The sequence below is a fragment of the Pipistrellus kuhlii genome, unplaced genomic scaffold, assembly GCF_014108245.1.
Source record: "Pipistrellus kuhlii isolate mPipKuh1 unplaced genomic scaffold, mPipKuh1.p scaffold_m20_p_17, whole genome shotgun sequence".
NCBI lineage: Eukaryota > Metazoa > Chordata > Mammalia > Chiroptera > Vespertilionidae > Pipistrellus > Pipistrellus kuhlii.
Window position 1 is genome coordinate 26,991,500 of NW_023425482.1, and position 16,722 is coordinate 27,008,221.

General features: G+C 52.4%; 2 protein-coding genes across 4 annotated transcripts in view; both read right to left on the reverse strand.

Moving 5' to 3' along the window:
- Positions 1-9,937, reverse strand: part of NUP93 (nucleoporin 93) — a 77,141-nt gene extending 67,204 nt beyond the window's left edge. Inside the window, exons 1-2 of one of the 3 annotated variants that reach the window (XM_045582843.1) lie at positions 9,824-9,937; positions 5,601-5,702 (exon numbers count right to left, since the gene is read on the reverse strand). In XM_045582843.1, the coding sequence (XP_045438799.1) occupies positions 5,601-5,646 (46 nt within the window). In that variant the 5' untranslated portion in view covers positions 5,647-5,702; positions 9,824-9,937. The remainder of the gene's footprint in view (positions 1-5,600; positions 5,703-9,823) is intronic. The other 2 variants (XM_045582844.1, XM_036440367.2) reach the window with 2 other exon arrangements.
- Positions 9,938-12,660: 2,723 nt separating this feature from the next.
- LOC118720465 (metallothionein-1E) lies at positions 12,661-14,377 on the reverse strand. Its single transcript, XM_036440384.1, has 3 exons — positions 14,224-14,377; positions 13,617-13,682; positions 12,661-12,915 (listed from the first exon to the last, which is right to left on the reverse strand). Exons 1-3 carry the CDS (start codon positions 14,249-14,251, stop codon positions 12,824-12,826), a joined length of 186 nt encoding a protein of 61 aa, XP_036296277.1. The 5' UTR covers positions 14,252-14,377; the 3' UTR covers positions 12,661-12,823.
- Positions 14,378-16,722: the final 2,345 nt, after the last annotated feature.

Here is a 16,722-nt window from a genome sequence, read left to right on the forward strand (position 1 = left end):
CAGATTCAGATTCCAGTCAAGGGCACATGCTAGGTTACGGGCTCGATCCCCAGTAAGGGGCATGCAGAAGGCAGCCAATCAATGATGAGAGGAAGAAATAATTCTTCCTTCCTCTCTGAAATCAATTAAAATATTTTTTTAAAAAATACTGGATCTATCCTGCATTGTATATAAAGCAACCAGTGGAAATTAATTTACAAAAAAAAATTATTGCCAGCCAGCATGGCTCAGTCATTCAGCACTGATCTATGGACCCAGAATGTCAAGGTTCGATTCCCAGTCATGGCATGTGCCTGGGTTGTGGGCTTGATCCCCAGTGCGGGGTAGCCAGGAGGCAGCCAATCAGTGATTCTCTCTATTATTGATATTCCTCTCCCTCCCTCTCCCTTCCTCTCTGAAATCAATAAAATTATATCTTTTAAAAATTATTAAAGTTTCAAATCTATACTCTGATATAGCCATCATCCCATTTCATTAATGTTTTAATATGTGGTTAATTTAATCAATTTAAGGACAGTTTTTAGCACCTCTGAAAAATACATGTCCAATGAGACATAAAATATAGGGGTTAGGCCACCCAAATATCAATTTTGACCCGATACCAGATACTGATGATGACATTAACCTCCCTAGCTTTGTCCAACAGGAAGAACTGAAATGATGGTGGGAGAGGGATGAAGTCCAAGCTTGTGTGGTGAAAATCTGGCCGGGACACAGGCAGAGACTGGACGCCAGCTGCATGCTTGGGGAGCCATGGAGGACAGAGCCAGGAAGGAGCCTGAGAGCTCTGGGAAGTGGTTGTGGACAGTAGTCAATGAGCAAACCTGGGGCCAGGTGGGGAAAGGCCGGTAAGGACGACTCACCGCACTGAAGCCTGTCTGCAGTGACTCAGCCTGACGGAGGGCACTGGAAACACTGACAGGTGCTTCAGAGAGCATCACAGAGACCCAGGGCCCAGAGGACAAACTGCTCTCCTGGCCCCTTGGCAGAAATCCTCCTGAGCCTCCAGACTCCTCAACCACCAAGCAACTGAAAGCCTAAAATGCAGAGCAACTTACCACTGCTGTCAGAGGCAGGACTGTTTAGCCTTGCAGGGGGATAACAGAAGGGAGGCTTCAAGAAGGTGGGATGGAGGAAGGAGAATAATTTTCTGTTTTGTTTTGTTTTTTGTTTTTTTTTTTAATCTGGGAGCTGCTTAACAGCGTGTTTGTTCAATTAGAAAATCCACTGAGCTTCACTCAAAGGGAAAGATGATCAGGATGGGGCTGGTCACCAGAAAGACCAAGTGACTGGAGGGCTGAAACTTTCAGCATCACCCACCAACCTTTGAGAAGGAGAAGGGGGGAAGCATGGTAATCTCCATAAATACTCTCGAACAGCCCAGCCTGCATGGCTCAGTAGCTGAACATCAACCTATGAACCAGGAGGTAACAGTAAACCTGGAGGACAGAATAAGAAGTTTGCAAATATATCATGTAAAAATCACAGATTAAGAGACTACAACGTTAAAAAATTGAGGAGTCATCAAGACTGAAAAATACATGATGCTAAAGATTTAGTTGCTTCTCGACGAAAATAGAATAACACAGGCGTTTTTATTATAATGATCAATTTAGAGAAAAACTGAAAAATGTACTCCCATTTAAAAAGAAAAATGATTCTACCGAGTCTCTTATCTGCCTACTCTAGGACTTCTGTGAGGATCAAATGAGATGAGGCATGGCAAAACGCTTCACAAACAGTAAAATGTTTGCACCTGACTATAAAGCAAGTCAGGTTCCTGGGCTGAAGAAACTCCAAGGATGCTAGTTGCTAGGGAGAGGAAGCTGGGCGTTGCCACGTGACGTCATTACCCAGCGCCCACAGCCACTGTTTCCAGGCTGAGCGGGGTTGTTGGCTGCATTTTGTGCCATGGGGTCTTAGCAGCGTTGGCTGCAATTTGGTGGGGTGTCACTCCAGGGTGGTGGCAGGGCCTGTCCCACTTGGGGGAAGCCGAGGGTTGGTTGTCGGCATCAGGTCCGTGGTGCTGTTTAGTTTTAAATGGCAAGTGCACATCATGGCAGCTTCTGCATTGAGTGTCTGCCCCCTGGTGGTCAGTGCGCGTCACAGCTACCAGCCAGCCAGCCAATTAGCCTTTTATATATAGAGATATAGAGAGATGTTTAAGAAAACGAACTCTTGAACAATGAGATTTGATGAGCTTCTGGGTGGTGAGTGCTTCCACAGGCTGGAAGGATGAGGCACCTGTTTCATAGGACAGAAGCTCTGGTGCTCAGGACCCTTCCAGATCCCACCTTATGTACCTTTGGCAGGCTGTTCATCTATATCAGGCGTCTTCAAACTACGGCCCGCTGGCCACATGTGGCCCGCAGAGGAGTCTGATCCGACCCGCCAGGTTTTTTGGGCAGTGAGCGCAGCCAAGGTGTTACAGTAGGAATTAGTAGTTCATATAGTCCGGCCCTCCAGCTCTCTGAGGGACCGTGATCTGGCCTCCACTTTAAAAAGTTTGAGGACCCCTGATATATCCTTTATGATAAACTGATAAACATAAATAAATGTTTCTCTGAGTTCTGTGTCCTGCTCTAGCAAGTTAATTGCACAGTAGCCCTGTTTCATTTCCCGTCTCTCTGGAAGCTGTTCATCTGAAGAGCATGTTTGGGAGAAGAAATCTGTTTTATAAATGATGAAATATGTCCAGGATAATGTGTTCTTTGGACCTAACACACAGAATGCTAGAGGGAACTCACTGCCCTTTTCAAGTACAACACAATATTAAACCATGTGACTTTTTCCTTTTCCTTATCACCCACAATCCAAACAGCCCAGTTATCCAATAAATACAAAGGACTGAGAAAGATGAAAGGACAGAGACAAGGCCATCTGTCTTCCCTTCAATGTTAAAGGAATCTCTCCTGATTCACCCATTTGCTTGAAATGATGACACCAACTACTTCCCCTGCGGAAATTTAATATATCCAAACAATACTTGTTACCTCTCACTATGGAAATCTAATTTTACCACAGATCCAAGTATTATTTCTTCAGCGACAAAGATCCTGTAATCTAACAAATGCAGTTAGCACTGCTATAATTTTCTGGACTAGAGGCCCAGTGCATGGATTCATGCACCGGTGGCATCCCTCAGCCTGGCCTGTGGGAATTGGGCTGAAACCTGCTCTTCGACATTCTCTAAGGAGCCCCAGATTTCGAGAGGGCAGTTCTCGGGTGACACATGGTTATTATTTTAAGTCCAAGTTTCCACAGTGAAGGTATGATTCAAAAGAAATATGGCATTTAATTTAAAGTTAAAATCTTGCCCTCAAACCTTCTTATTAATTAAGCTATATTAAGAGCTGTGTTCGGTATTCAACACCAAAGATTAATGAGTAAAGTCTCACTCAAGATTTCAAAGACTGGTTCTGCTCTCCTCTCTTCTTTTAAATATATAAACTATGGTTAGATGACAACATCATTCCACTTTTTACTGTATCTGCCAGCTATCGATTATAACCACCACACACACACACAAAAATTACATCTTAACAGATACCACTGTTTCTGAGGCTTCTAAAAAGAGAATAATGATTTTTTTTATAAGAATTGGATAATTCTCCATAGTCTTGTAAGACGAAAAGAAAGTTAGTCCTAATCATTATTCAGAAGGTGGGTTTCTGGAGAAACCAAAGGAACGGAAATAAATTACCCTAGACAGAAGAGAAATTAAAGACTAGCAATGGCCTGGATGACTTCGTGTGTGCAGTAAAGGATGTGGAGGATCAGCGTTCCTCATACATAAAATACCACTTGCATTATTTCACCTTCAATGAGCAGAGAGGCAACCTGGCATCACATGGAAACATCCAATATCCAGTAGGTCCTAGGTTACTACTTTCTGATAAACTCGCAGTAGCAGCCAGGCGTGGGAACGAAGAACAATGGACGCCAGCCTGGCTTTGCCCATCAGCCCGTTCCTTTGGGGCTAACCCTGGACCCCAGTGTGACCACCACTGAAGCTGAGGTTGGCTCAGATGATTCCTAAGGGCCTGCCCCCCACCCCCCATGAAGAATTCACAAATGGCGGCTACATTAATTCAGTCGTTAAACTCCAGTCGTTAAACTCCATGTGTCTTCAGAAGGGGCCGTCCCGTTTCAGGAGAGGGAAACTATCTGAATACCGAACCTCAGGAGGGACAGCCACCCCACCTTCCAACAGATCACCAAGCCGGCCCCCGGAAGGCCTCTGGATCTGGCTTTTCTCTCTAAACCTAAGGTTCTCCGCTGGGGGCAAGTCTCTCCCGCAGGGATCACCCACCGGCAACACCCAGAGACCTATTTGGTTGTCACAAGCGAGGGAGAAGGGCCCTGTGCCCCTGACATCTGGAGGGTGGAGATCAGAGGGACACCCCACAAAGCACAGCTCCGCCTCCGCGACAAAGAATCACCCAGCCCCAATGACAAGGGTGCTGCCGAGTCTGAGAAGCCCTGCGGTCGGCCCTGCAATTTCGGGAAAGAGACCCCCATCAACTTTGGTTTTGCCTTGGCCGAGGATGGGGTGCTGGGCGCCCAGAGCGAGCTCGGGGAGCCACCTCCCTGGCGGGGAAGCAGCACGCCCCGGGGTGCGGCAGAGGGGACAGGCTAAGGGGTCGGGAAGGCTCACAGGGGCGTGACCCTCGCGCAAAGCCCCCTTCCCTCGGGGGGGCGATGCCAGCCGACAGGGTGCGCCCCCGAGGGGCGAGGAGCTGCGGCGGGGACCGGGCGGGTGGGCCGGCGGCGCTAGGTGGGGGCGTGGTTGCTGGGAGGAGGGGGTAACGGGGAGTCGGAGGGGGGCGCGGGGCCACAGAAAGCGGGCCCGCAGGGGGTCCTCCCGGACGCAGCCCGGCGCCTTCTCGCCGGCGTCGGTCGGACACGCCCGGCTCCGTGGGGCTCCGGGCCGGGGGGCAGCATGGCTCCGGGCGTGGGGGCCCGGCTCCGCCCCGCCCCGCCCCGCCCCGCCTCGGGGCCCCCGGCTCGAGGCGAAGTGACAAACCCAGGCCCGCGACACACGCGGCCGGCGACGGGCTCACCTGGCTCGGCAGCCGCCTCCGCCGCTCAGGTCCCGGCCCGGAACGCGGCCGCCGCTTCTCGCGCCGCCGGCCCGCGCTTCCTGATTGGCCCAGGCCGGCGCTCCCAGAAGCCCCCGCGCGCTGCGCCGCCAATTAAACTTTATGGAGCCCCGCGGAGGCGGACAGGACAGGGCGGGGCCGGGGGCGGGGCGGGGGCGGGGCCTTGCGCGGAGCTGTCACTCCCCGCACGGTGGCCATTGCCTCTCCCACGTGGTTACGGAAGGCTCAGTCCAGAGGAGGCGGTGCCACAATTGCCAGGGCGGGTTTTTTTTTTTTTTTTCCCTTTCTTTCTTTTTTTAAATATATTTTATTGATTTTTTTACAGAGAGGAAGAGAGAGAGAGAAACATCGATGAGAGAGAAACATCCATCAGCTGCCTCCTGCACACCCCACCAAGGTACATGCAATAGACTGGAATCGAACCTGGGACCCTTCAGTCCCCAGGCCCATGCTCTAGCCACTGAACCACACCGGTGAGGGCAAGGGCGGGTTTCTTACCTTTATCCAGCGCCATCCTGGTGACAGGCACTAATCTGGACGCCATGGGCGCGCAGTAGCAACCACCACGGAAAAAATCCCTGTCCTGAGAGAGTTGGCAGGCTAAGTGGGGGAGACAAAATATAATCAATATCCCTAACCATATTAATTTATTATATTTGTAAATTGTACTTATGTTGAAATTTAAAAACATATTACAATACTATTTTTGTGTTCTATGAAAATTTTTGTTGCTCCATATAGACCAAATTTTTAATCAAGAACACACACACACACACACACACACACAGACACCATCAATGGTGTCCCACTTTACCAATGATAAAATCTGGTCACCTATTCTGGGCACTGGGATTGGCCCATAGTGACATGCCCAGTACATAGCAGAGACAGGGCGGGTCCCAGGCCATTGGATGCCACATCTAATGCAGATCCAGAACCGTCAATGATTCGATTCTTGTTTTTATTAAAGCCATCGCAGCAACCACAGTTCACTTCTCGGCACGTACTCCCCAATGTGGTTGTTCTGAATCCCAGGCCATTACTCTATGGCAGCCTTTCACTGTTTGCCTTGACTGAATGAAGGTAAGGTAACAAGCAGGGGAAATGAAGAAGTATGGGTCAGATCTGATCTGAGCCTATAAAACCAAGGTGTGAGATGATGCTATTACTTCCTGGGCTAAGTAAAAACTATTGCACATTTGTTACCATTATTATAAAACATCCTTTATGGTAGCTACATAATGGCTTTAAATGGTCTCCCTCAAATACTGCCCGGATTTCCAAAGAGAGAGGTCTTCAATGTGCAAGTGTGTCTTGTCTTAGGTATGTCTTATGTGTATGCGTCTGCAGTAAGCAAGAATTTTTTCATCAAAAGCCCTCATGGAATGCACATTGTTAGGGGAGACAGGGGGTTAGATAACTGCGGGTGCTCAGGAAGGAAATAAAACTGGGGAGGGAGCTGGGGTGAGTTCCCAGGGGTGGGACCGAGTGAAGACTTGGCAGTGAGGAAGGGAGCCACTGATAGCATCCAAGGCACAGGGAACAGAAGGTGCGAAGGCCTGAGGCAGAGCATTCCTGCCTGGTGGCCCCGGGACCAGGATTAGGCTACCGTAGCGGGTGGGAGGGAGTGATGTTGGCCTTCTGAGCCAATGTAAGGACTTTAGCTTTTGCTCCAAGAGAAATGAGGAGCCCCTGGCGGGTTCGGATCAGAGGAGTGACGTGTGCTATCTGGGTGCTGCGTAGGGAATAGTCCGAAGTTCTGGCTGCACTCGTTTGAATTCTCGCAAAGCTTCTAGAACCGTCATCATTATTGCTATTAAATATTATACATATCAATAACAGGTACAGAACTTGGCTTCTGTCCAAGCCTGGGCTCTGAATAACCATCATATCTGGAATCAGATGGACAGGAGGTAGCACAAGCCTGGAAACTGAGTCTTGGGGATATTCACCATCCTCAAGGTCAGCCAGAGCACCGAGTCACCATAATAACAGCTCTGACACCCATGACACTGAGATTCCCAGACCTCCTTGCTGTGAACAGTCTCTGGGAGTGTATGTGTGTGTGTGTGAGGGGGTGGGGGGAGACAGCCATTTATCTAATGCCAGATAAATTTGGAAAACACTGCTTTAATACAATATACCCTCATTTTATGGCACCCTAAATGTGTGTAATTATCTCCAAGTCTATGCAAATTTTTCTCAAAATAAATTAAAATGCATTTGATCATAAATTATAAACACAGTCTTAACAGGACCTGTAGCCTTAGAGACGGTGGAAAAGGTGGGAGCAAAGTTGGCGCACTGAAAATTCAAACCAAGGCCCGAGGAAAACGGGCAGGACATTGTGTACACCAGCTCATGCTAACTCCAAACTACCTTCCCAGGGCCTCTGTGACCTCTCAGGCTGTCCTGGCTGTGAGCTTAGAACTGCTTTCTAGCATCTGAGGAAAGCAAGCCTGGTGGTCTTACCCTTTTGACGTGCAGGTTGATTGACAAGTGAAAGTGGAGAAGGGGAGGGTGGCCCATAGGTCGCAATAAGCGAAATGACCACCAGGTGGCAGAAAACACCCAGTAAGGAAAGTCAATGCTTTTAAGCTTCCATAGAATCTTTAAAAAAAAAACCAAAAAAAAAAAAACCCGGGCATTTCAGCCCACCGGCGTGGCTCAGTGGTTAAGCGTGGACCAGGAACCAGGCCATCACAGTTTGATTCCCTGTCAGGCAGGACACATGCTGGGGTTGCGGGTTCGATCCCCAGTAGGGGAAGTGCAGAAGGCAGCTGATCGATGTTTCTATCCCTCTCCCTTTTCCTCTCTCTAAAAAAGTCAGTAACCCTAACCCTCAATTTTTGGTGCTATTTATAATGTAATAGTTATACATTTTAGGCTTAATCTGCATTATCAACATTTAGTGCCTCGCTTTCTTAAGTCTGGACAATCTACAATCAATAAGTCAAGCTCTGCTCTTGAGGATCTGCCCACTTAGAGAGGGTAAGTACTGCCTGATCTCAAGCGGCCCCATGTGATGTCACTGACACAGAGCTGGAAAGAGATACCCTATTACCTAGCGTTTCCATCAGTCAGATAGGGTATATGTAAACAATCTCAAAAGCACAGATCAAGGGTCAGTAAATAATAGCCTCTGGGCTAAATAGGGCCCAAGCCTTGTCTGTGAATGGCCTAAGAGTGATTCTAGCCGAAACTGGTTTGGCTCAGTGGATAGAGCATCGGCCTGTGGACTGAAGGGTCCCAGGTTCGATTCCGGTCAAGGGCATGTATCTTGGCTGCGGGCACATCCCCAGTGGGGGGTGTGCAAGAGGCAGCTGATCAATGATTCTCTCTCATCGATGTTTCTAACTCTCTATCCCTCTCTCTTCCTCTCTGTAAAAAAATCAATAAAATATATATATATTTTTAAAAGAGTGATTCTACATTTTGAAAGGGTCGTATAAATAAATAAATAGCCCTAGCCAGTGTGGCTCAGTGGTTGAATACCATCCCATGCACCAAGAGGTCACTGGCTCGCTTCCAGGTCAGGGCAGATGCCTAGGTTGCAGGCTCCATCACCAGCAGGAGGTGTACAGGAGGCAGTCGATGGACGTTTTCTTTCTCCCTCTCGCTTCCTCTCTCTTTTTTTTTTTTTTTTAATAAGTAAGTAAAATAAATAAATAAATGTCTATGCAACAGAGACCATATGTGGCTTTCGTCTTACTAACGAGAGCAAAAACATGAATCCGAGTTCATGGTATCGGAACTACACTTACTGGGCAATTCCAAACCACAGGTAGACTGGTTACAGATACAACAGTTTAGCAACCATCGACGAAGGCATTCTGAGAAAAAAATAAAATCAATAGGCTATAGGGACAGTATCAAGTACAACAAAGAGTTTTGCCTATTTTGTTGTTGTTCCTACATTGTGTTATTTTTTCTATGTGTCCCCTATTTTATAATGTATAGTAAGTGTATGTACTCGTGTGCACGAATGCACAATTCATGTGTGTTGACCAGTGCTTGTCACAGGCCCAGTACAGTGGCTGAATAATAATAATAATCATTATAATTATAATACATGCCGAAACTGGTTTGGCTCAGTGGATGGAGTGTCGACCTGCGGACTTAAAGGGTCCCGGGTTCGATTCCGGTCAAGGGCATGTACCTTAGTTGCGGGCGCATCCCCAGTGGGGGGTGTGCAGGAGGCAGCTGATCGATGATTCTCTCTCATCGATGTTTCTAACTCTCTATCCCTCTCTCTTCCTCTCTGTAAAAAAAAAAATCAATGAAATATATATTTTTTAAAAAGTAATAATAATAATAATACAGCCCCATTCCCACGGGTCCCTTGCCCCTGAACCCTCTCTGGCTCCACCTCGAGGGGAGTGACCGCACAGGCAGTGACCGCACAGGCTGTCCTTTCCATATCCAAGCCTTTCCTCACTCTCTTCCCTCGGGCAGGATGGGGGAGGGCGCGCTCTCAGAGTCGGTGGAGCCCAGGGCCTTTGCATATGCGCTCTGGGAGCCTTTCCCTCCGGGAGAGCTGACTTTGGGGAGTTGACCTTGATGTTTCCTCTGCACCAGGCCCCACACCCTGTGCCCGGTATGGCTCTGAGGAACCGCATCTGAGTGGCACAAACCTGGAAAAGGGAGTTTCCCAAGCCTCCCACCCCCATCCCCCTGCAAAGGCAGGGAGGAACCGCCTCATCACCCACAGAAAGCCTCACCCAGGCCGTGTCCCACAGGTCCAGGCAGGAAGCAGCGTGGCCCAGCACGGGAGGTGAAATGCAGGCGCCGTCCGCGTCTGCCTTCAGCCTCAGATCCTCCGGGGGGGCCTGGAGGCCCTGGGGGAGCCCTGTGCCCCGCCAGCATCTTCTCCGGACTCCTTGGTTCCAAGCGGGACTGAGCTGAGGGTCACCGGTGGGAAGGGTAAAGGGGAGGGGCTGGGGGCCGAGCATGGAAAGGGGGCAGGAGCAAGGAAATGCCGTAGGGCTGAGGTGCGGGAGCTACAGGCCTGGACTCAGGGCCCAGAGAATCCTGTCGGGGCATGTGCCTGTGACAAATGTCCTTGGAACTCGTTCCAGCCCATACTTGAATTCCTAAGGGGACTGTCTCATTGGCTGAGGTTCCCTTTGCCACAAATGCTCTTCTCAGTCTGGCCAACAAGGGACCATGTGGATGGACGGATGGATGGATGGATGGATGGATGGGTAGAGGATGAATAGGATTTTCTCCTGGCCTCTGGGCAGACTGACTCGCACCCTCTTCCCGGGCTTCCACACCCCTGCCTTAGCTGCCGACTCCAGAGTCAGTGTGCATGGAGCTGTTCTCCAGAGGCAGAAAAGTTCGCTCTCACTCTGTCCCCGCTCAGCAGCTGCATCTGTAAGTGACCACGGGGATCTGAAGTAAGTCCTCCAGCAGAGAGATCAGATCTTGTGTCTATGTTAACTCCCCTCTCTGTGTGTGCTTAGCACAGTGATTTACATACAGCAAATGCTCCTGGAGTCAAGTACAGAGCACTGCTGGGTCGCCTACTGATTGTCAGGCACCGTGAAATACAATAAATAAATTTAGTTCCTTTACTAAGAACCTAGCGTGTGCCGGAGACTGTGTTGGACACACGTAACTTCACAGCAGCCCCGTGCAGTAGGCGCTTACGATTGTACCCATTTTCCAGATGAGAACTACGAGGCACAGGCAGGCCACAGAACTGGCCTAAGCAGCGGAGCTCTGCTTCCCGCTAGGCCTGGCCCCAGAGATGACGCATTGAACTGCCTTCCCATGAAGCAAAGTAATATCTTCTGGAGTCAAACAAGGCATTCTGGTACAGCCATATGAAATTAGAAAAACATTAATGTAAATGAATCTCTCCAACAGTCACCCATAATAGCCATGCACCGCCCACCCCTTGGGGAGCGGGGCTTGAGGACAGAGTGAAGCTGTCACTTCACACGTGGCTGGGGTGACTGTGTTTGTCAGGGCAATGGAAACACCATGCCCCCCTTCTCCGGAGAGCTTAGGCAGCTGCGGTTCCTGAGGGTAAGGTTGTGAAAGAGCAAGCTGTGGGCACGTTTGTGACCTTGGCATGGGACTTGCAAGCAGGACAGTGCCCTGTCCCGCTCCTGCTCCAGCCCCACGAGGTCCGTGCCAGGCTGGGATCCAGCCCGGTGATGCCGTGGCGGCTTCCACAGTGCCAGCCCCCAAGGCGGCGTGCCATCCTCTCAGCGAGGCCCGCTCTCCACCAAGCCTCTCGTCCTAGAAGCCTGCCTGCCCCAGGCAGGACCCGGTCCCTCCAGGGTCCCTCAGCCACCGGCAGCCACAGGTGAGGGGTGATGGCTCCAAAGACCCACCGGGGTAGAGACACTTCCTGCAGCCCTAGCTGGTTTGGCTCAGTGGCTAGAGCGTCGGCCTTCGAACTCAGGGGACCCCGGTTCGATTCCGGTCAAGGGCATGGTTGCGAGTACATCCCCAGTGGAGGGGGAGGGTGTGCAGGAGGCAGCTGATCGATGTTTCTAACTCTCTCTCCCTCTCCCTTCCTCTCTGTAAAAAATCAATAAAATATATTAAGAAAAAAACACTTCCTACAGAAGCTCCTTTCATTTCTCTAACTGGCTCCGTGTGAGCATGTTTGCGGGCTGCAAGCTTAGGTTCTTGTTAAATATACAGATCCCTGCCCGGCCAGTGTGGCTGAGTGGGTGAGCATCAACCTATGACCCGGGAGGTCACGGTTCGATTCCCGGTCAGGGCACATGCCCTGGTCATGGGCTTGATCCCCAGTGGGGGGTGTGCAAGAGACAGCCCATCCATGATTCTCTCTCATCATGGATGTTTCTTTCTCTCTCTCTCCCTTCCTCTCTGAAATCAACAAAAATGTATTTTTAAAAAATACAAGCCTCCCCTGGCCCATCTTACATCTCAGATATCAGGTTGCGGGTGGGAGGGGGTGCAGGGTGGTGGCTTGGGCCCTTTCCACCCGCCCAGTGACTCAGCTGCGGGGCCAGATGGGGAGTCATCCGGATGAATGAGGCACGTGGTCTGTGCTCCCCTCTCCCAAGGGCACTTGAGCTCCGCCCCTCACACACTGGCCCAGACACGCTGGCCTCCTCCCCACCCCCTCTTCCCCCCCAGCACTCAGACCTCAGTGCCAAAGTCTCTCCCCTCAGGCCCACCCAGCACATCCTGTCTCAGCCGCTTTGTGTCTCCTGTTCGGTAATGTCTCTGCCGGGCAGCCTGTGAGTCACCTCTCCCCGACAGCCCGCTGCCTGTGTAGACAGTAGGTGCAGCATAGGTGGTGGCTACCAAACGCACACACACACACAGTGGCACCGGTACCCACAGGAAGGACAGGGACCAGTTCATTCTAGAAGGTGGTAGAGGAACCACGCACAACGGAGAGACAGCCAGCGGCAGGCCAGACATTCATCTGCCCCATTTCACCCGCCTCCCCCTTCCTGTGCCGACACCCCACCTCTCCCACTCCCCCCAGGCAGGTCCCCCCACCGCCCAGTGGAGAAACGAGGCCCCTGTTCCCAGAACACCCACCATCAGGAACCCGAAGCCAGAGGAGTCTTGAAATGTTTATTGTCATTCAAATATTCCATACAAAAAGGGACGTAGCAACGGGGTCAGGGCTTAAGAAAAAAAATATCCGAAAAGGCAGGTTTGTAGACATTTCTCTATTTACATCCGGGGCAGGCTCTCCCCGCGTCACGCCTCATCACGCCTCGTCACGCGCAGCAGCTGCACTTGTCGGCGGCGCCTTTGCAGACGCAGCCCTGGGCGCACTTGGCACAGCCCACGGGGCAGCAGGAGCAGCAGCCTGGGAGGGGGGCAGAGGGGGAAGTCAGCACACTGCACGGCACCTCCCTGCCCGACAGCAGGCCTGGCACAAGCTACACCCCCCCCCCCTCCATGGGCCTGAGTTTCAGAGGGCAGGTGCTGTCCTGAGACCATGGCTAGAACCTTTGGGAAAGGTCCCACCCCCTAGAAAAAAGGTTTCCCTGCCATCCTGAGCCCAGACAGGTCACAAAGCTTAAAGAGGCAGTGCCAGGGCCTGGGGGTAGCAGGAGGGGAGAGGGGAAAGCGATGGAAGTCGGCCCCAGCCTCCTAGGACCACACAATGAAGGGAGGAAGGTCCTCAAGATGAGGGAGGGGCAAACCCCGGCCCCAGCAGTGCAGCAGGAGGGGTTTGGGCTGACTCTACGGGAAAGGGCAGCCTGGAGGGGGGGAGGGGGGGAGACCACGGTCATGTGTGTGAAGGGTCAGGACACTGGAGGGGTCAGAAGGCTCCATCGCTAGGAGGCAGGGTCCCGCTGGGGCTCCATCCCTGACACTACGTGCTGACGTCCCTTCTAGAATGAGAGATTGGACCTCAGGGCTCTGAGCTCTGGCTCTGCTCCAGCGGCGGGGAAGTGGGGCAGAGACGTTGGGTCCTTGGTCCAAGGGTGCCTGCTGAGCTCTGGGCTCCCTCCTGACTTCATTCAACCCCCCCGCTCCCCAGAGAAAGGCCCTCACACTCACTCTTCTTGCAGGAGGTGCACTTGCACTCTTTGCATTTGCAGGAGCCGGCGCAGGCGCAGGAGCCACCTGCCAGGAGAAAGAGGAGCAGTGAGACACCTGATTCAGGAGACACCGCAGCCCATCCACCATCCCTCCCTGCCCCTCCTCCGTCCGGACCCTAGAGGGAGCTCCTTTTCCACTGCGGGAAGTTCAAGTGGCTCTCTTGCCCCCTGGCTTCCCCCAAAGGGAGGAGAGGAGGTCCCGGCTCCAGACACAGCCCAGACAGATGGGCTGGGGCCAGGGTCCTACCCTGAACTGCAAACAGGCAACATCCCCACCGCCCACCAAGTCCTGCCCAGGACACTGGGTCCCAGTCCAGCAAACCCCCCTGACCCACTGGTCCACCCTGGAACACAGCAGCCTTGAGCCTGGGGACCCTCCGCTCTCACCCAGAGGCAGAGGGCGACGGGGCATGCCCTCAGCAGCCGGGCTGGGCAGGACGCACTGACCCAGGACAGGACCCACTGCTCCAGCATCATCCAGGGACCCGTGCTCCACCCCGAGGACCCCCGTCCTGTGCCCGGGAGAGGGGCATCCAGGGCCCAGTGCTTGAGGGCGGGGAGCTTACCGGTGGCGCAGGAGCAGTTGGGGTCCATTTCGATCAGAGGTGAGGCTTGAGATCCCAAGCGAGAGGAGAGAGGATACTCGTTCGTGTCCAAAACGCGTGATGGCCTGGAGGAGCCCGCGTGCTGGTTTTATAGCCCCGAGGAGGCGGCCCGGGCGCAGAGGCCCCGCCCCGATTGCACCCGCCGCGGATTGCACCCGCCCCGGCCCTGCACCCGCCCCGGCCCTGCACCCGCCCGCAGCGCCCTGGGCCGGGCTGAGCGCACCGGGCGGGCCGTGTGCACGGCTCCCCGGGGCCTGGGCCTCCGCTTTTGGCGCCGGATCAGGTGGAGGAGCTGCGGGTACACCGTGTCCCAGCCTGATCACCCCCAGGGGCGCAGCCACCCCCGTTCCCCGAGTTCCGGGAACTCAGCCCCGGAGTCCTAGAAGTCTTCCCCACCCGCTGGCCCGCTCCTCTCCATCTTCCCGTTCACCCTGTGCTGAGCCCGTGTGCAAACCCGGCCTGGCTGGAGGCCCGGAGCTGTGTGCAGAGACGTGGTGGACGTGACCTTCACCCCCTCGCTCCCTGCCCCCCCCCCCAGGTGTCCCCCTGTCCTTGTTCCCTGTTTACAGCAACGCGGGCCGGAGCTTAGAGCGACCCCTTTCCCCACTAAAGCCGCGAATGGGCATATTGTCCTGGTCCTCCTTTGCTGCCTAAGCCAGTGGTCGGCAAACTGCGGCTCTTTGGCCCCTTGAGTTTTTGGGCAAAGGCCAGCTTAGCAGTACCCTAATTAAGTTAATAACAAGGTACCTGCCTATACAGTTTAAGTTTAAAGAAATGTGGCTCTCCAAAGAAATTTCAATCGTCGTGCTGTTGACATTTGGCTCTGTGGACGAATGAGTTTGCCGACCACTGGCCTAAACTTCCCAGGGTTTGTTCGGCCTGGCGGGTCCACCCCACTCCAGGAGGGAGGGTCTCAAAGCATGGGGTGCAATCTCCCCCTCAAGGAAGGAAGCCACTGGGCTGACCTGGCATAAATAACAGGCAAGAAATAATGTGATTTCCGTACCGGTGTTTCTGACAGTTACATAAGGCTTAGTCCGTGCCAGTCTTACTTAATCACTTTCCCTCTGTAAACCCTACCAACGCTGAGGGAAATCCCGGGATTCCACGTGGCACAGGGAGTGCGGCACAGGGAGCTTGTAAACAGCCCGGCCGGGTGCTGGAAGTGCTGCCCTGATCTGATCCCCATCACGTGCCAAAGGAAGGAGAAAGAACCTTCTTCCCTCTGGCCCAGCCGAATCCTGGGGGCGACTACGTGACACCTACAAAGGGAACACACGCTTGTGTGCCTTTGTGGCTCCCTTCTATGTCCGGAGGTAAACGGGCTCTCGTTTTCGGTCGTGGTGAGGAGTTTGACTTTCATAGAAATATAGTCAAGGAAAGAGGAACGGTTTAAAAATTAAGTACATAGCCGAAACCGGTTTGGCTCAGTGGATAGAGCATCAGCCTGCGGACGGAAAGGTCCCTGGTTCGATTCCGGTCGAGGGCATGTACCCTGGTTGTGGGCACATCCCCGGTAGGGGGTGTGCAGGAGGCAACTGATCAATGTTTCTCTCTCATCGATGTTTCTAGCTCTCTCTTCCTCTCTGTAAAAAAAAAAAATCAATAAAGTGTATTTAAAAAAAATAAAAAAAATTAAGTACACAAATAGCGCAGGGGACAGCGGAAATGGTGACCCCTTCGGTGCCTGTGAGGGACACAGTCTGTCTTGCTCCTGCTGTCCACGCCGAGCGCCGGCCACTGGTTTCGTGGTCACGTGGTTGATAGGGACAGGGCAGGGCACTGCGGGCTGGTGTGTTTGTCTGCAGGTAGCAACCCGTCTCCTATGCTACGATGATGCTAAAAATCGATTCTTCGCATGTTTATTGCAGTTACAAGTGTTGAATGACGAAATGGGTTTTGTACACTATCCTTTCAAACTTTTCCTTTTTTAAATATATATGTTTTTATTGCTTTCAGAGAGGGAGAGAGAGATTGAAACATCAGTCAGTGATGAGAGTCAGTGATTGGCTGCCTCCTGCACGCTCCCACTGGGGATGGAGCCCACCACGCGGGCATGTGTCCTTGATCAGAATCAAACCCAGGACCCTTCAGTCCACAGGCCAATACTCTTATCTACTGAGCCAAACCAGCCAGGGCCAACTTTTTCTTAACAATTCACCTTATTTGACCATAGCCCCCCCTCCCCCTCCCCCAGTGCTTCAGAAGCAAGTGGCCCTCACAGCGTGTGCCCCGAGGCTCTTGCCCTGACAGCAGACGCCCCTCAGTGACATCACCTTCCGGCTCAGTTTTGGGGGAGACTCACTGTTCTATCCAGCACTCACCTCTCTGCAGATCCAGCCCAGTCCCCAACCCAGCCCTGCGGGCACTACATTCCTTCCTCTTGAAGCACGGGAAAGAAACGGGAGTCAGAGCAGTCTCAACCACTTTCTTATCTCTCACATAGTTCACACAGAATAG

What these genes read in the sequence shown, in the direction of transcription:
- LOC118720465 (XM_036440384.1), bottom strand. Translation starts at nt 14,251, where the DNA reads ATGGACCCCAACTGCTCCTGCGCCACCG. An exon ending in CAACTGCTCCTGCGCCACCG is followed by an intron (nt 13,683 to 14,223) that starts GTAAGCTCCCCG and finishes TTCTCCTGGCAG; the next exon opens with GTGGCTCCTGCGCCTGCGCC. An exon ending in GTGCACCTCCTGCAAGAAGA is followed by an intron (nt 12,916 to 13,616) that starts GTGAGTGTGAGG and finishes CCCCCCTCCCAG; the next exon opens with GCTGCTGCTCCTGCTGCCCC.